General features: G+C 34.8%; 2 protein-coding genes across 6 annotated transcripts in view; one reads left to right on the top strand and one right to left on the bottom strand.

Annotated features, from left to right (window-relative positions):
• The window catches only part of LOC123717193, a 32,217-nt gene extending 12,987 nt beyond the window's left edge, over positions 1-19,230 (top strand). For 2 of the 5 annotated variants that reach the window (XM_045673072.1, XM_045673073.1), the window contains exons 2-16: positions 259-373; positions 731-884; positions 2,578-2,765; positions 3,252-3,323; positions 3,688-3,773; positions 4,351-4,448; positions 5,053-5,197; positions 8,302-8,407; positions 9,042-9,123; positions 11,976-12,069; positions 12,958-13,335; positions 13,488-13,936; positions 14,032-14,113; positions 15,245-15,329; positions 15,590-19,230. In XM_045673072.1, the coding sequence (XP_045529028.1) occupies positions 275-373; positions 731-884; positions 2,578-2,765; positions 3,252-3,323; positions 3,688-3,773; positions 4,351-4,448; positions 5,053-5,197; positions 8,302-8,407; positions 9,042-9,123; positions 11,976-12,069; positions 12,958-13,335; positions 13,488-13,936; positions 14,032-14,113; positions 15,245-15,329; positions 15,590-16,750 (3,279 nt within the window). In that variant the 5' untranslated portion in view covers positions 259-274 and the 3' untranslated portion in view covers positions 16,751-19,230. Of the gene's footprint in view, positions 1-258; positions 374-730; positions 885-1,747; positions 1,978-2,577; positions 2,766-3,251; positions 3,324-3,687; positions 3,774-4,350; positions 4,449-5,052; positions 5,198-8,301; positions 8,408-9,041; positions 9,124-11,975; positions 12,070-12,957; positions 13,336-13,487; positions 13,937-14,031; positions 14,114-15,244; positions 15,330-15,589 lie in introns of those variants that run through there. The other 3 variants (XM_045673075.1, XM_045673074.1, XM_045673076.1) reach the window with 3 other exon arrangements.
• LOC123717195 (coiled-coil domain-containing protein 113-like) lies at positions 6,316-7,987 on the bottom strand. Its single transcript, XM_045673077.1, has one exon. The coding sequence runs from the start codon at positions 7,849-7,851 to the stop codon at positions 6,631-6,633; it is 1,221 nt and encodes a 406-aa protein (XP_045529033.1). The 5' UTR covers positions 7,852-7,987; the 3' UTR covers positions 6,316-6,630.
• Positions 19,231-19,940: the final 710 nt, after the last annotated feature.

Below are 19,940 nucleotides of genomic sequence, written 5' to 3'. Positions count from 1 at the left end.
AAACTAGTTGGTGTCGTTGTTTTTGCTCTCCGAAGATTTGTCAGCTGAGCTTCGTGGTTTATCTAGAGTGATAAGTGTTAGTTACTTATAAACAAACGTAATATATCTAACACATTTTATTTATAAACAGCTGTTCTTGAGTTAGGCGTGATCAACAAAACAAACAAATCTTTAGTTTTGTAATAATATTGAAAAATAATCTGTTTGAATTTAAAATTCGAACAAAAACTGTATGTCGTTTTTCTCGTCTAATTTCAGCTGTCTAGAAGTAGCAATGTCTATGGCGGACGTGACGTCAGCGCGGAGCACGCCCGCGCCTGACGCGTGCCCAGAGTGCGATACTGCTGCATCCGTCACATCGGATTTGCATAAGGTAAATAATATAGTCTATTTATATTTATTATGAACGCATTATAATGGAATCATACTCTAGGTAATAAGGCCCTTAACTGAAATCCGTGTTTAGGAGCTATCAAATATTTTTTTCCATTAGAAGTTTGACATACTTCTTTGACAGAGCTCAAGCCAATAATTCAGAAATCTTGTCTATAGTATACTCCAATAAATATAAATTTTGGGAAATCTAAACCATCATATTATACAGCGGTATTATATGCGATGAACAAAGTACCAGCTTAGATGTCTTCATATAAATCTAATATATTATGCGCTCCGGTTAACGATTGCTTCAAGAACTTTTACATATTATAATTAATTTTACTCGTTTCAGTATCAAGTAGCTTGCACATGCAAACCTGCGTCAGCGCAATACGCATGCGCAGACGATCCAGGCCCACCGCCCCCCGCGAAAACTGACACTCCCCCTGCGTTACCACCAAGACCCCCTACAAGTGTGCTGGCAACAACTAACCGACGGAATAATGGTAATAATATATAAATTGATTAAACTCACTGAAAAACTAGTTATACTTGATCTCTCTCGCTAACTACACGGTTGCTATATAAAACATAAATGTATTTCAAAACAACAAAAAAGAAATAATTATTATTTTAAAAAAACTCTATGATCTTAATATTATTTTGACTACTGCATCATCATATTCAAATCATTTCAGTTTAAATCAGAGTAAAAAAGTAGTATAAAAAAGCTGAAATTAATTTTATGCTTAGTTTAAAAAGAAGGCTAATAATGTGCACCTAGGGAAAGTATTATAAGCAACCTGACATGAATGTGAAAAGATCATGAATTTATATCATCCGATCAAAAGGCTTTGTTACGTTTGTCACACTGATTTACGCAAACATATTTCGAAAACAGGTGTCCAAAATAATTCCCACAGTACTGATGCCTCGAAACCTTACAAAAAATTGTACCTGTTCCTGTCAATGGATTTTTTAGTCTATGCTCTAAAGGTTTAATACTTACATTGTAAGTACAATTTGAAACCTTTTTACCTGATGCCGTGTCTGCTCAGTACTGCGTCTGCGCGAAACATTTCATTGTTGTACTCTACATAACCTAGTCGCGTCCGTAACAATTAGTTATCGTCCTAAACGCTTATTAAAATAATAAATTGGACCATAACTCAAATACAATGTGTGTGATATCTAAAATTTAATTTTTAATTAATAGTCTGTGAACAGTGAATTCCATTGTAACAAAACTGTGTCAGTGAATATTCCCATATTAAATTCGCGCGAAATTGTGACGTTAAGTTTTATACACTTTTAACAGATTAAAACTAAAAAGGAAAATCAATGTGAAAAAGTATTTATGTGAAGTAAATATTCATGTTAGTGTACCAGTGCGTGCATAAATATCGATTTCGCGAAATGGCGCGCGTTTTGAAACTTCGGTCGTTGTGTTGTTAAAATGTTCTGGTATTTAACTTTTTGAGTGTATGAATATGGAAGCTTGTGGTATAATGCAAGTGGTACAGTATCAAGTGTCGACACCACAATCGACAATAGCAGCTGATGTGACACAGCATTACGTTCCACCACCACCTTATTTTGGTAAATAATATAATTGTTTTTTCTACCAACCCTAAAATATGACTTCAAAAATGGTTATTATGCTTGATAGTAAAAATTATTTACATTGTTTTTCTTTAGTAATCATGTTGTAATCGGATCTGTCTCGAAAGAAGTTTTAATTACGGATGCTATGTAAAATAGATATAACAAATCTCTCATTGTCTACAGGTATACCAAACATAGTTTATTTTAACGTATGAATAAAAAAATTGTTTTTAAACTCTCTAATTATGAGACTGTTTAATATATTTAATTATGCGATACGCTGTAGAAATATAGTTTTTTCATTTTTAATAATTTTTAAATTGTACATTAAATCAAAATACAATTAACCCCCTTACTGCTAGTCTGACTTCAATAGTTAAATGATATATCGACGTTTATATTCAAAAGCTGGATTAAAATTGACAACATTAATAGTATTTTTTCTTGATTAGACAAAAATTAACTATGTTTGTCCCTTAACAAATATTTTTTATTAAAACATATTTGTTAACTGTAACGTGTGTTGTAACACTGACGTGTGTTGTAAAACTGACGCGTTATTAGTAGATTTTTAATGAAATACCAAAATTCCAGCATCCGTAGGCTGCAATGGCAACGAGACGTCATGCAGACGGAAGAAGTACGCATGGTGGTGTTGCGGTTGTGGTGCCTTAGCTGCCGCGTTGGGTGGCTTGCTTGCTGCCCAGCACATATTGCTACGGGCCTACACTGCTTCACCTCATCACTTAGAAACTGTTCCAGCTGCTGTACCGGCTGCTATGGTAAAATAATTTGACAATTATCACTATATCACTAGAAGTTCCACATTATTTACACTGGTTGCCACCTATATTTGCAGTGGATGTTACGAAACTATGAATATGTATATTTGTCTTTTAAAGACTTACCTAATAGTCGAATTATGCTTAAGCAGTGATGAATAGATACAAATTTGCAATATTAAACAAGACACGTAACACGATCTATCCTTTCCTTTTACCAATAGCAATTATAATAAACGCACCATCTTTTGTTTAACACCCCAGACTGTAACTCGTTGCAAAACATATACAAAAAAGTAAATGGCTCTATGACCTCTTTAGGCCTCAGATTTTTGTATCTGTTTTATGATCATTTGCCAATCTAATAGGCGAGACAGCCTGTGCCTGTATATATAATTCTACTTTAAAATCCGTTTCCGGTTCGCCGAATTTAAATACCGCTAACAGCTAAGAAAGATTTTGTAATCGACATGATATTGTCCACAGCTGGTGTTGACCGGAGTTTGTATAATGAGCTTAGCCAGGAGAAGAAACCGGTACAGCTATATGGTAAGAAAAGTATGTTCACCTCCAATTTATTGGCATGTATGCATGGTTTGAGAAAATCAACTTTGCCAGAACTACACGTATTTTAAAACGATAATTGAAACATGCATGAAAAGTTGGGACTTCTTGATGGCATCTCGCATAAACTCTTTTTTCCGAATGAGAGCTTTGCTTTAAGTCTGGAAGAGATGCAAATGAGCTTTTATTGCATATATAAATTCCGTAAGGAAAAGACTTAAAACCAAGACAGTTGAAGTTATATGAATAAGTCAAAATTTAGTCCTAAAAATGATAAGCGTGGTATGAATGGGATATTTTTTTGCTGTAAGATTCTAATAATTGTTTTTTTGTAATTTATTAAAAACAATCGTTTCAGATTAAGGTGGTCGGAGCGTGTTGTCTGGTCTGTGCGTTGACTTGCGTTCTCGTTACCATCACAACGACCGTCATACATATGAACAAGTAAGTACTTTATATGTAATACAAAAAAGATGATATACTAATATTATGCATTTATAAAATAATGTTACATTTACATTAGGAGTTATCGTAAGTAAAGCACGAATTAACTTCGCTTCGAAGTTTATATTTTTTTAATTTTTACCAATTCTTATAAGGCCGGCAACGCACTCGCGAGCCCTCTGGCATTGAGTGTCCATGGTCGGCGGTATTACTTAACATGAGCCTCCTGCCCGTTTGCCCCCTGTTTTATAAAAAAATTCTAACAACAGGTCTGATGGTGTTACTGAATTTGCTTTGATAAAAAGATTTTACGAAATCACAAAAGTTTTATAATAATTATATATCATAACTAGTACGGCTAAAGCTTTTTATTAATATATTTGTTTAATTCTCATAATACTATGTTACGAATCTAGTTTATGTTTTTAATTTTTTTACTGGAAAATGAATGTCATAATTTTATGAATATATTATTTTGCCACCAAGACTTGGCTCGCTTTATACACAATCAATTAATGTTGAACTGCCCATGATCGATATTGAATTATTTGAAATGGCCTCACATTTGATGTTTCAGGCTTCAAACGCTTAAATTTTGCGAATACACGAAGTTGACCCGAACCTGCTCGTGTTTTTCAATGCCACCTGACTCACAGCACAGTAGCGATGATGATGGTATGTTTACTACCTGTTTATAAATGTAATTATATGTAACGCAAATTTATTACCAATTTTGAATTGCAAGGAATTTTTATTCCAATAAATGCATTCGCTTTAAATCGTGTAAACAAAATAAACATTTTACACGCTGTGGCAAAAAAAGATAATGATTTAATGTGTTTCTACAAATTAATTCAAATTATATAAAAAAAAGGCTATACTTATCTGTGGTCATAAATAGTTTGAATGATTAAAGGTCTGTTTCACAATGTATGGATATACGACCAAATAGCTATGCAATAAATTATTTAGAAGATGAAAGTTTCGAATAAGGAACTTTTCATTTCATCGGACTCATAACTTATGATGGACTTTATTGTTGCGTTTCACGACTGTAAACACTATTGTTTATCCTACCAATAAATAGCTTATTTGGAACTTATGTACATTGTGAAACAGACCCTAAATATATTTCTAGAAACACTTTAATATTTATCGAAATTGTTGCTAAGTCGAAACAAAGCCCTAAGTAAACAATCCATTTTGACATACTGGAGATACACTTAACGTCAAATCTCAGCTTTGAGGTTTAGAGAATTTTCAGTGACATTTGTTCCAGGAGTTCGGTGCGTTTTCGAAGGCGTAACCGATTGTGGAGTTGTCCACGGAGCCTTATATTGGTGTCTTCGAGGTGTTTTCGCCTTATCTGTGACTGCAGTACTCGTCTGCATATTCAGTTGTATGCTTGCTTATCAGCTGCTTAGGTGAGGATATATTTTTATACATTTATTAACTAGCCTAGCATTTTATAAACCACTTACAAAAATACGTTTGGCAATTAAATCACAAACAATAAGATGTTTTTTTAACAATTATACAGGGTGAGCCTCGGAGTTTTGCGATTTATAAAAAAAGAAACCAAAAGTAATACTTAAACAAATCTATTTTTAAATTAAAGTTAACATTTGGGAAATTCACTTTTTAAAAACGACACCATGTAGATGTGCACCATCGCGCTGCAAACTCTTCGAATCTTGACTTCCAATTGCCGAAACCTCGTTCGAACATGGCGCGCGGAATAGCGGCCACGGAGAAATGCCTTCAACTGGGAAATTGTGGTCGAATTGGACACTGAAAAAAGTGTGGTGGGGTTAAATCCCAGGTGGCCATGGAATGTCATCTCGGCGCGAAATGAGTTTCTTGCAAACATCTCCTTTGCCAAATTCCTGTTTGATGTATGGCATGTGGCGCCATCTTGTTGAAACCATGTCTCACTATTGTACCCGTGAAATTCTGATAGCTGCGGGAAATTCTGTTAGAAATTGCGTAACATGGCTATGTATCCGTGTGCTGAAAAAGCCGCCCAAACTGTCACTTTCGGTACACTGATTTAAGTCATACAAAGCGAAATAAACGTCGAACAATAACGCACGAATCGGCATTTTTGTAATATTTTTTTACACAGAACGCACGTTCACCCGTGAAGAGCTCCATCGCGACTAAATTTCTGAGAACTGAGCTACAGATCCCCATCTCCCGCGCTCCACTCTCATTCGCCGTTTCAACGCTATAGCGTTTTTAAATTCGTACACCTCCGTGGCCTCTGTATTTACTGTTTAAATCTGTATTTACACCCACACTGTGTCCCTAAAATCCAGACCGTACAAATTCTTAATTCTCTACAACACTTAAAATATACATCAGCTTCATAAAAAACCTCGTCATACCAATTTCATAAATGAATTACTTATCAAGTGCCAGAGATGTGTGCAGACTGCAAGAAAGCCAGTTAACACAATGTATTTTCTATGTAGAGTTTCGAAGGACATATGTCCCTTTATATTGTATTTTCTACAGTTACTGTTTCAATAAAAACCTGTCATCCAGCTATCATCTTTAATTATTAAGTAATACGCATCATAAATTCTCACATATGAAATCAGGTTCTAATGTAAATGTTAAATGGACTGAACAGATTTTCTATTTTAAATATTAACCACCTTATTCATAAAAAATAAATCTCGACTGCACCGTTTTAAAACCATAAAGTAGTGATCTTTCTCTTTTTATCAGAGCGCAAACACAATTTGACAGAAAGAGATGGTTCTTTCTTAAAACCAGATTCAGTTTTTATGATTAAGAGAGTTATCGTTTATATAATTGTTTAATGTTTTGATTACAAACTGTTTCATAGCTATCAGTTCATCATCAAGTTCAATTTCTTATTCAAAGAAGTCAGTGCAATTTGTTGTATGTGTACTCTATTCTCTAGAACTTTGATGCTGTTTTTTAAGTCAGTTATTTCAGACTTAATATTGACATAGTCCATCACATCTGGCACTTCATATGCGAGCCTGACCTTACGAACATCGTCTAATCTCTGAGCTAAACTGTCAGCCTGAACCTGTATGACGTCTTTCTCTTTATCCAACTCTTTCGTTTGTTTGTGTTTTAATTTAATCGTTTTCAATACATTCGTCAAATAGCCATTCTGCTCCATCATCAGCTTCTTATGTATTGTCAGGTTTAAATTTGCATCACCAGTCATCTTTTTTAACTCGGCCAGCTGTTGTATTTTCATATCAATAATTTCAGCGCATTCGTTGTTTTCTATCTTTAACTTATCGAAGTCTACGGGACGCAAACTCTCGCTGAGTTCGGCTTTGACCCGTATCTGTCCTTTGAATTTACTGTACTGTGTGTTTAAAGTACTAGTTCGTAGTCTAAGTTTTCCTATTTGCCCATCTATCATTTTTACCCATTCTGTCATGAATCTGATCCATATTTCAGCGGGGATCCTCTGAGCTATTTTGTCCCAACCCTCAATTATCACTTCTTGCTCGAACAGATCACTCGATTTTTTAATATCAACTTCACGTAAACCGATTTCTTCGAGCTGCGCCTTTAGAAGTGCGTGCTGTTTCGACGCTTTACTTCTGGCTTTCTCGAGGTTGTTAATAAGAAATTCCATTTCAATGGTGACTAGTTCCGATCGCTCTAGAACATTAACTTTAGGGCCGGAGCCAAAAATAACAGTGCCACTGAATTTACCTGATGATTCTACACGCCGTGCTGAAACTTTTGAGGGACTTGTCAGCATTCTAGATGGGCTGGTAACAGATTCCATGCCCAATTTCGACGTTGATTTGACGAAACTGTTAACATTGAGGGATGAACCGCTCTGCATCCTTGCAGCGAACTCCATTGCTTGTTGTATACCATGCATTAAAGTCGGGTCGAGCCTCATTATAGTCTTTTCTAAGATTTCATTTTCCAAAGCGAGCACTCTTATTTGCTGCTTAACATCATTGACCTGTCTAACGAGCTCGGAATCTGATAGTTCATCAGCTTCATTCATAAAGTGACTCACAGACCTGGAATGCTGGCTGATGCTGCTTCTATGATGCGTTTGTAACATAATTATAAAATAAATTTAATATAAACGTATATAAATTGGTTTCACGTTTTGATTTGAATAATATGACATTCTGCGAAAAGATTAACAGATTAGAAAATTTTGCAGTCACTTGATGGAAATATAGAGTTTATTTGTATTACCGGAAGAACCGTTTTAGCGTGTTTGATTATGACATCAACGTTGCCATAGCAATACAAGGCAGCATTGACTGCGTTGCTGCGAGACATGGAGTAGGGCAAGGTCGTAAATTACGCGGTGTCAAGGTGTCTAAGAACTGAGTATACAATTATATGTATACAGTATATGACTCTTCTGTGTAGGCATAGAGTAAAAATTATTGTGGTCAAAGGATGCAACGAAATTTATTTCAAGTTGAATTAAGTCATTATATTTTTTATTGCCAAATAATATTTTGATGTATATTCTTATAATACCTAATTTACGTTTCAGCCATGAACGGAAGAAGATGTATTGGGAGCAGCTGGAACTCCGTTGCCGGTCTTTGTATAGACCTCCAACAGGACAAGCTGCCCCCGCTACTGGGAGACCTGCACAGGTTTGTTGTTATTTTGCCTATGATTAGGGAATCCATTTGACGTCGTGTATTATTAACATATATTAACGAAATTACAGTTTTCTTATACTAATAATATTTATAATTTTTTATCAAATATATATTACAAAAGGTTTATACCATATATACGAAGAACGTTATGTACTAACAATTTACTAATAAGGGCAAAGGTTGGTTGCTATAGCAAGGGCCAAAACCACACTGATTGCAGATCCCTGTTATCAATAATTATTTATATTAGTATTACGAATATTATTATTAGTTAGTATTTGATTTCGAAATTTACATATTGGCATAGTCTGTGTGTATGTAATACATAAATATTATTTTGAGCATAGTTAGAACGTTCGGCCGTTCATTTATATAGATATTTTTCAAGCATAGACAATCTGTGGGTAATATGTGTAAAAAAGTAAATATTATTACTGTTGAAAAATCGTCAATTAAGAAAATCAACCCCCTATAGTGCTTACGTAATACTTGAATGGCCTCTGATTAGGAATATAAAATAGTTTATTACAATATACATTTAAGAATGATAATAGTAAACGCGCCCAGTTTTAGTTAAGCGCTTGATTGTAAGAAAGTTATACAATGTTTGATACAACAATTTCAGAACAACTGCAGTTGTTGTGCGCAGTGTCATACAACGCAGCCCGCTTGGGACTTCAGTTTGCAACATCGATTTTGGGCGCCTGGTAAGATATTTTCAAAATTTGTATAAGTTAAGAAATGTGTTGAATCACCACTTTCAATACATCCTTCTAGGTATAGATTTTGTGTCTATGGTGATCATTGACGATAACAAAAATTAGACTTAGCGTGATCCATGACTCCCTTATGTCAAAGTCAATTTTTTGTCTTATTTGACGTATGAGAGTCACGCTTAGCTCTTAGATTTGTATCTATGACTCCCTTATGTCAAAGTCAATTTTTTGTCTTATTTGACGTATGAGAGTCACGCTTAGCTCTAAGATTTGTATCTATGACTCCCTTATGTCAAAGTCAATTTTTTGTCTTATTTGACATATGAGAGTCACGCTTAGCTCTAAGATTTGTATCTATGACTCCCTTATGTCAAAGTCAATTTTTTGTCTTATTTGACGTATGAGAGTCACGCTTAGCTCTAAGATTTGTATCTATGACTCCCTTATGTCAAAGTCAATTTTTTGTCTTATTTGACGTATGAGAGTCACGCTTAGCTCTAAGATTTGTATCTATGACTCCCTTATGTCAAAGTCAATTTTTGTCTTATTTGACGTATGAGAGTCACGCTTAGCTCTAAGATTTGTATCTATGACTCCCTTATGTCAAAGTCAATTTTTTGTCTTATTTGACGTATGAGAGTCACGCTTAGCTCTAAGATTTGTATCTATGACTCCCTTATGTCAAAGTCAATTTTTGTCTTATTTGACGTATGAGAGTCACGCTTAGCTCTAAGATTTGTATCTATGACTCCCTTATGTCAAAGTCAATTTTTGTCTTATTTGACGTATGAGAGTCACGCTTAGCTCTAAGATTTGTATCTATGACTCCCTTATGTCAAAGTCAATTTTTTGTCTTATTTGACATATGAGAGTCACGCTTAGCTCTAAGATTTGTATCTATGACTCCCTTATGTCAAAGTCAATTTTTGTCTTATTTGACGTATGAGAGTCACGCTTAGCTCTAAGATTTGTATCTATGACTCCCTTATGTCAAAGTCAATTTTTGTCTTATTTGACGTATGAGAGTCACGCTTAGCTCTAAGATTTGTATCTATGACTCCCTTATGTCAAAGTCAATTTTTGTCTTATTTGACGTATGAGAGTCACGCTTAGCTCTAAGATTTGTATCTATGACTCCCTTATGTCAAAGTCAATTTTTGTCTTATTTGACGTATGAGAGTCACGCTTAGCTCTAAGATTTGTATCTATGACTCCCTTATGTCAAAGTCAATTTTTGTCTTATTTGACGTATGAGAGTCACGCTTAGCTCTAAGATTTGTATCTATGACTCCCTTATGTCAAAGTCAATTTTTGTCTTATTTGACGTATGAGAGTCACGCTTAGCTCTAAGATTTGTATCTATGACTCCCTTATGTCAAAGTCAATTTTTGTCTTATTTGACGTATGAGAGTCACGCTTAGCTCTAAGATTTGTATCTATGACTCCCTTATGTCAAAGTCAATTTTTGTCTTATTTGACGTATGAGAGTCACGCTTAGCTCTAAGATTTGTATCTATGACTCCCTTATGTCAAAGTCAATTTTTGTCTTATTTGACGTATGAGAGTCACGCTTAGCTCTAAGATTTGTATCTATGACTCCCTTATGTCAAAGTCAATTTTTGTCTTATTTGACGTATGAGAGTCACGCTTAGCTCTAAGATTTGTATCTATGACTCCCTTATGTCAAAGTCAATTTTTGTCTTATTTGACGTATGAGAGTCACGCTTAGCTCTAAGATTTGTATCTATGACTCCCTTATGTCAAAGTCAATTTTTGTCTTATTTGACGTATGAGAGTCACGCTTAGCTCTAAGATTTGTATCTATGACTCCCTTATGTCAAAGTCAATTTTTGTCTTATTTGACGTATGAGAGTCACGCTTAGCTCTAAGATTTGTATCTATGACTCCCTTATGTCAAAGTCAATTTTTGTCTTATTTGACGTATGAGAGTCACGCTTAGCTCTAAGATTTGTATCTATGACTCCCTTATGTCAAAGTCAATTTTTGTCTTATTTGACGTATGAGAGTCACGCTTAGCTCTAAGATTTGTATCTATGACTCCCTTATGTCAAAGTCAATTTTTGTCTTATTTGACGTATGAGAGTCACGCTTAGCTCTAAGATTTGTATCTATGACTCCCTTATGTCAAAGTCAATTTTTGTCTTATTTGACGTATGAGAGTCACGCTTAGCTCTAAGATTTGTATCTATGACTCCCTTATGTCAAAGTCAATTTTTGTCTTATTTGACGTATGAGAGTCACGCTTAGCTCTAAGATTTGTATCTATGACTCCCTTATGTCAAAGTCAATTTTTGTCTTATTTGACGTATGAGAGTCACGCTTAGCTCTAAGATTTGTATCTATGACTCCCTTATGTCAAAGTCAATTTTTGTCTTATTTGACGTATGAGAGTCACGCTTAGCTCTAAGATTTGTATCTATGACTCCCTTATGTCAAAGTCAATTTTTGTCTTATTTGACGTATGAGAGTCACGCTTAGCTCTAAGATTTGTATCTATGACACCCTTACGTCAAAGTCCAATTTTGACATTTTTAACGTAGGAGAGTTACCACACTTAGCGCTAAGCCTCATTTCTGATTCTTAACTGAAGACCGGTTTTCATCATCGATTGGCCAAGTGATAAATACACATATCCGAAGTTCGAACCCACCACTTGGGCTTGGACATACTTATACTGAGCTACTTTATATCTGGACAATGTAGCTTTTATAATAAAGGAATTATAAGAATTGCGTTCTTTTCATTACTAACAGAAATATTCGTTTTAAAATTTCCAACAAGAAGATACACAGAACTAAATGTTCCTTTGTATATATTTCTAGGTCGTATAGGAAATTTGTATTCGCCAAATCCAGGGTCAGGAAGAAAGACTTCTCCGTGGAGCTGGTTCCCATGGCCGAGGGGAAATAGTCAAAAGTAAGTAATCACAAATTGTACATAATATATAAAACAAGCACGGACTATTTATTTTTTTCAGAACTTGACAGTTAAAAAATTATCACTTTTAATTCCTTCCCGTTTGAATTTTTTAAATATAAAATAAATCAGAGACGCTTTTTAGGTCTGGGCTTCAGATTTCTTAATCTCCATCATTTGTCAATCTAATAGGTGATGTAAGTAGGTGTAGGTGTCAGCCTCCTGTGCCTGACACACGCCGTCAACTTTTTGGGTCTTCTATTGGACCTCAGGGAAAAGAATGTTTGCCCACTTTAATTTCGTTCGTTTTGTTTTAAATTTTACACGTCCATAGAAAAATAGAAATTCTGTATCAGCTATGAATCAGGTTGTCCTGTAGGCGATTGTTTACTTCAAGAACATTATTGTGCAAGGATATGTGTCTTTAACTGCGTCGATTATAAGTGTCAACACAATTGGCGCATTTGAGAGACGTTTTCTCCATCTACACGACACTGGCGAAGTTCTTGTGCCCAGTTAACACAAATAAAAGCCATAAACAAGAATTAAATTGAATTGAAGAGACGTTTGGCGTTCTTTATCACTGTCAATAAATTATAGATTTGTGTGATATATATATTTATTATTCATTTTTGATTCTTTGTATTTTTGTCTAGTGTTAATAGTCGGTGCAAAAGTTGCAACATAATTAAACATTCTATAACGATAAACCTTTTTAATATTTTCATAAGTTTTATATTTCCTACTCAATAACGTAACGTTTATACTAACTGTAAACATAAAATGTAATATCACATGTAAGAATTTTTATTTGTACAATTTGAATTTAGTAGTTATACATTAAGCAGAATTAAACTTATTTTTTGATACAATTATCTATTGTTCCAGTTCTCGCTGCCGCATGGATGGCGTTCCACAGTCGGGTGACAGCGCGTACGGATTCTGTGAAACGGAACAAGCTCAAAACCCGCCTCAATCCTACGACGAACGAGCTTATCCCAACTTCAATCAACCCTTTCAACGGGGACAAAACTCTGGCACATTCCCTCAGACGTCACAGTTCGAATCCGCCCAATTCAGTCAGTCGGCTCAGTTCAGTCAGTCGGGCCAATTCGCCCAAAGTGCCCAGTTTCAACCGCAAAACTTTCAACCGGGTCAAATTGGGTACCAAGAAGGCTTCTCTGAAGGCAATACCAGTTTCGATGCCCAAACTGGAGTTTGGGGACCACCACCACCGTACAGCCCTCAAGGAAGGAGTGGCAGCAGGTAGGAATAATAATTTATCAATTTTATTTTGTGGAATAATCGAAGTTTCTACATACCCGAAATCACACTTAGTGATATCCACTCTTTCCTACTAAAATCTAAACCTTATTAAAATTAAGAACACAAGAAAATTATCAAATAAACCCTTTCAGACACCATCTTCATCACCAAGATCCAGCGACAACGACCCTTCTTCATCACCATCACATAGACGTACACAGAACCATAAACCCACACGAACTCCCAAACGTGCAACCGCACACGTGCTCGAGAAGCTCTTATCACAGCCAAGAACGAATCAACCCGGAATTAGTCAGAATCAATCCCGACTTAGTCAGAATTAACCCGGAATTAGTCAGAGTGAACCCGGAATTAGTTAGAATGCACCCGGATTTGGCGAGACTGAATCCGGAATACAGGCTAAATCAAGAATTGCAAATGTATCCTCAAGAAGAAGGCCAGGAGAGGTTCAACACCTTGCGGGGTCATTTGGTTCCATACAGGAACTGTCCCCGGTCTTTGGGGCTCAGTGCTGGAAACATACATCGGGATTGCAGGGACGATGTAATAGAGTGTGTTCACCAAAAAAGCAGCAGTAAAGGTACTTTTCATATATCTTTGAAGCTCCATAAGCAGGCGGACACGTTTTTGAATCTCTTTCGTAGCTCAATTTCACTTCTAATTTATTTCATTTAGTTTCAGATCAGAGCGGCGAGTGTTGTCAGAAACAAGGCAAGGAAAATTTGGCTTTTCAAAACGATAAACAATCTCCGATCAGGTCAGTTTAATTTAAGGAGGAATGATGGCGTACCTTTTTTTATAAAATAGAGGGCAAACGGGCAGGAGGCTCACCTGATGTTAAGTGATACCGCCACTCATGGACACTCAATGCCAGAGGGCTCGCGAGTGCGTTGGTAGCCTTTAAAACTTCTTTCAAAATTAATTATTAAGTAATTAGGAGAAAACAAGTGTGGACTCCGACTGATTGGTTAGCTGCGTAGTAACGTGATTAGAAGTGTGTTCTACTTTTTCGCGAGTGAACTGCGGGTAGTTACGTCCCTACCCTCTCACTGGCCGCATACCTGTCAAAACATGTCATTTTAGTGTGTAACGTCGGACGCTGTGTTGTAAAAAAATGGCGCAGTGAGGACATAACCTATAAATTTATGCAGGAGTATGTAAAATATGAATGCCTTTACCTAGACCCTAGCTACAAAATTAAGGGAGCCCGAAGTGCGGCACTTTTACGTATAAGTAAAGCATGAATATGCCGGGGTTTGGTAGTAACCAAGCTTATACTAAAATAAGAACTTTGACATATTCGCAAGAGGTGAAGAAAATTCAATAGAGTACAATATCTTGATTGACAGCTATCGACTACTGAATTGACTTAAGAAAGCCACTAAACAAGAATTGGACACTATTCACCCCCGTTACTAATCATCTGCACTCGCACTAATCAAAGTAACAGGCCTTTAGGTATATATGCTTAGTTGGAAATCTTTCGTAAGCGCGTTTCAGGGTATGACGTCATCGCAGTAATTTGTAAGCAGATTGTAGATGTCGCTACAAATTCATTAAAATTAAAACAAATTTAAAAAGTTTGGTCCTTTTGCGTGAGACTCTTAGGCCGTTGAGTTCAAGTGTACAGGCAATAATTAACCAGTACCGGTGACCGAGCTGGTGCTTTTCTCGTTTAACTACGAATACGTATGGCAATACAGCGAGGAAATGCTGCCAGCGTTAAAGGTACACTGCCACAGAGACCAAACCTTTTTAAATTAGTTTTAATTTTATTTTTAGTAATATCTAATTATTTTTATCATTACTATGTAGGTGAAGAAAATTGGAAGTACTCTATATTTAATAGTTTAGATATTAATAAAAAAATTGCTACTAATATTTTTAGGTCTTCCATGCAAGACTGTCACCGTGGAGTGAATCAGAACACGGAGTCTGAGGTTTATTTTGCCGACGTGTCCAGTTGTTGTAACGTGAGTATTTATTATATACTTGTGAAGCTATTTTTTAAATTATTTTTAATATATAAAAAGAAATGTCCTTTATATTTTTTCAATACATTATGCATTCGTATATTCATACATTCAACGGTGTTTACTTCTGTAGGCCCATTTTTCTACATATAATTTGTAAATTTGTTCCATATATGCCCATAGAGGGCTGCTATGATAACATACGAAAATGTATATGTATGCAATGTTTATTTTTGGAATTAATTTATTTTCCATTTCAGGCGGATTGTTGTGTAAATCCGAACTTATCAGCTCTAGTTGGCACAATAGAGAATCACCCAGAATCAACTTCGGAATCAGACACTGGGTCATTTACCTTAACAAGACAACAGCGGCCACAACCGCAAGTCGGTTCCAAACGTAGGCCAAGACAAACAGACAAAAAGTTAGAAAAAATGAGACCGGATTTGAATAGTTCCATTCGTTTGACAGAACAACAGATTGATCAACTAAATAGTTCTATGAGGATGAGTGATCGAAATATTGAGAGAATTGAACGAATCGATTCTAGAGACAGATTACACGATAGGAGTGACAGAATGAATGATTCCAGAATTGATAGAAGCGACCGAATTAACGATTCCAGAATTGATAGGAGTGACAGAATGAATGATTCCAGATTGGATAGAAGCGACCGAATTAACGATTCCAGAATTGATAGGAGTGACAGAATGAATGATTCCAGATTGGATAGAAGTGACCGAATGAACGATTCTAGAGTTGATCGTTGCGATAGGCACAATGATTCCAGAATTGAAAGAATGAACGATTCTAGAATCGATCGGTGTGAGAGAATGAACGATTCTAGAATAGACAGAAGTGATAGACTGAACGATTCAAGGGTTTCAAGAGTCGTCGAAAGAATCGATATGGATGCAAGTGATTCGAGGGACAGGCTGAATGATTCTCGAGTCGAACGTATCAGTGAATCGTCGAGAATTGAGCGAATGGAACGGACGAATGACTCAAGAGACCGAACGAGCGACATATTGAACGAATCGAGAGGGAGTCGATTTGAAGACAGACGAATGTCAGATTTAAACTCCAGCATCAGGATCGAGGGAAGTCCAAAAATGCGTCCGCACATAAGCCCGTTAAAGATTAAACGCAGTCCCAAAACTCAGATAGAAAGAGAGTTTGCTCCAATAAATTCACCTTTATCGCCAAACACAGACGAGTCGTTATTGTCTGATGAAGACGGACGTCCGGAGATAGTTTATTCAAATGAGCCGGAGGCAAAATGCCTTGGTCCTGATTCACAGTACGAGCCAGAGAACATAAATAAGGAAGAGTTGAAAACAAACCACCACCATTGCTACAGCGACACAAATACCATGGATTCGGGATGGCAAAGTGGTTCTGAGAAACAAGTAACTGATTAAAAGAATTTCTGAAGGAACGGTGTTGTGCTCCTCCTCCGGCCCAAAAGGAAGATCTTCAACAAGATTGGTGGCGGATTCTTAGCGGTCGGAAAACTTCATTAGCGCGTTTCGGGGTATGACGTCATCGTACTGTTTGTAGGTGTCGCTACAGACTTCTTCCAATGAGAGAGACACTTTAGACAGATACCCATATACTAATAGAGACACTCTCGCCTAGAGTAGTCTCACCTTGATATGATTTGACAGTTCTTATAACTACATTTATATATTAATAGACTTGAATTTGGGTCGATTTACTGTTTGAAAATTACGAGGTTTATGTATTGAATAAAAAATATTGTATTATTATGTTTTGTATCTTAAAACTTTGTGTCGATAGCGAACTTGAGTGTTGTAAAGAAAACTGTAATTTGCATTGTGTTTTGTTTTTCAGCTATTTTGAGAGTTGCAACACTCAATTAGCATTCTAAATATTACTTCGGACAGTCTGATTAAAGATAATATAAGATTTTATATTTCTTTAATTTTAAACGTGCTATTTTATTAACACGAGTGTTAACATCTTGAAATAAAATAAACTAACGCGCTAGATTTTTTAAAACTATTTCGTAAATTGGCTCTTTGCTACAAAATGGCGAATAAAAATAAGCAATAGACAATAGTATGTCAATTTGCACACTAAAAGCAAAATATGGGGAAAAATACGAACGGAATTAAAAACATCGCCCCTACATTTAAATTTGTTTTTGTACAGTTTATTTTATTTCTTTATGTTTGTATCTGAAAAGCCTTTAAATCGTGTTCACTATTACGATAAAAATTTCGACCTTTGTGTATTGTAGTACTCTAGATGTTTGTATATAGCATATAATTATTTGTTCTCTTTTAATTAAAATACTTAATACTTTAGTATAGGTTTTAGTGAAATTAATGTCTCATCGAGGCATTAATACAATTTCGTGATTTCATGGTTCCCTGAATCATATATGTATAAAATTCCACCTTCTCTTGATTATTTAAAAGATGGGATTAATTTTTAACGATTCCCGAGAAAATTGACAATTTACACCGGGCAATTGCAACCCGTACAATATAATTGTGTACTTGACATTTACCATTTATTGGTTTAGAGGGGACTTGTGCGCGTCTTAATACAAAATGGCGACCATCGGCCCTTTTGGCGGTTAACCCAACTGGGCTTATTTACAATAAGAATTAAAAATAATGAAATAAGTAATCTCATGATAGTTTGTGTCTATAATTTAGTTCTGTGCCAATTAGTATTAAAATGTATTTATAGCTGTGGTGATATGTATTTCTACATGTAACACATGATTTATCCTACGTAATAGTTAGTAAAGATATTTTATATTGTAGGACTAATTTTGTTCTTTCAAATTCTTAAATAACATTCTGTTCTTGCCAATTAACTGTCCATTTTGTCATAAGAAAATTCTATTCTATAAAATAATCAATTTTAAATTTTAACAAACTTTGTTCCGTAATATAATGTCTTTTCTGGTGTAAGGTAAAACGTTTTCTCCCAAAAATATTTTTTTGTGTGAAACTAATTGAAAATGAGTAAATACAGAATAAAAATGATTAGAAAAACAAATAAATTTTGAATACACAATTAGGTATACCAGAATTGACGCCCATTTGAATTTTAAATTAAATTTACGAATTTAGTCTTGCCAGACATTGCCATATTAATACTTCCAATTGAGCAATATTTTGTACATATAAAATTGTATTATATTAGTATTTTTATCTCTTTCATGAAGATAATCAGATATTTACGTCACCTATTTTATGTCGACTAAGCAATGATCAATATACAATTAAGTAATGAAATCAATATTGGTGTGCTATCACAACTTTATATAGGTTTATATTTTTCTTTTAACAATGTGATATAGGTTCGTTAATATTTTATTTATTATAATCACAATAACATTCGAAAATATTTTTAACTTCATGAGAGGGTTTTAAACATGTACCTAGTTTTAGGAGTTTAATCAGTGTCCACTAAAATAGGTTTGTTATATTTCATACTTATTTATGTGTTTTAATTAGATTTAACATTTTATTAATGCAAAGGAATTGTTATTACATATATTTTTTGCCAATTAGTAAAAATTACTTGATTCTAGAATGAGATTTGAATTTTTTGTAAATACATTGCCGTTTATAACATTATCACTGAAATGTCAAATGTGGAATCTTCTGGTGTTTTTGATAGGAAACTTTGGTAGTTGTATGAATGTAGCATTATGTGAAAAGAGCGAATTGTAAGACTTATTGAATACACCAGAAGGTTTGATTAAGATCAAAATTTAATTCCTAATAATGTTACCAGTTGCAAACTGGAAATAAAGGTTCCCAATTTGCGGTTGTCTGATTTTATAGATTTTAGCTTCGTGAATGTTTATTGGTTGTAATACTTTTGTCTCGTTTAGTGCGTAGTTAATTGTTAGTTCAATCAGTTACATGGTTCTATTAAAAGACTGAAATCTTATGCGTATATTATTTTACTTCTATCTTTAATCTATTAGTAAGATTTAGGTAATTTAGGCATGTTATGGTTCAATTAGGACTGTTTTATGACCAACGCTGTTCCTGATATATCTCAATGATATGTGCAACATTCAAACTTGTTATGCCGATATCACGGCGCTAACTTTCCATGGTGATACACGGGAGGAAACTGTTCTAACGTGGAAGCTCGTTTACACAATATCAACAACGCATATTTAACGTAACCTTACTACTTACCCATCTAAAACTAACTTCATAATTTTTTCTATTCGCGAAGAACATTTCTTAATCCTCTATTATACTTTTTTCCTTCTTCTATCTGTTTCATACACACATTTGCTTAGCTTATATTTTAAAAGCAATTGTGTTATTTCTTTTCTAATTATTAATAGTTTAGTCGACTCCAATATCTTTATATTTCTATATAATTTAACTAAGTAATGTTAAGTGAATTTTACAAAATACATTAAAAAAGAGCCAAGCTTTCTGCCACAGGTCTTTGCCTCAATCTAAACTCTTATATGAATAATAAGTAAATAAAACGATAAATCTTTATATTACATTCGGTTTGACTTAAATGTGTCCCTCGTTTTAAAACTATCAAAGTCAAATACTCTTGTCAAAATGTCTACAATCTCTGCTCACACACATT

This window comes from Pieris brassicae, chromosome 12, assembly GCF_905147105.1.
Source record: "Pieris brassicae chromosome 12, ilPieBrab1.1, whole genome shotgun sequence".
NCBI lineage: Eukaryota > Metazoa > Arthropoda > Insecta > Lepidoptera > Pieridae > Pieris > Pieris brassicae.
The sequence above is the reverse complement of the archived record's forward strand: the minus strand, read 5'-3'. Positions and strand labels throughout refer to the sequence as shown.

Excerpts from the sequence above, each read along its gene's own strand:
- LOC123717195 (XM_045673077.1), bottom strand. The coding sequence starts at position 7,851 with ATGTTACAAACGCATCATAGAAGCAGCATCAGCCAGCATTCCAGGTCT.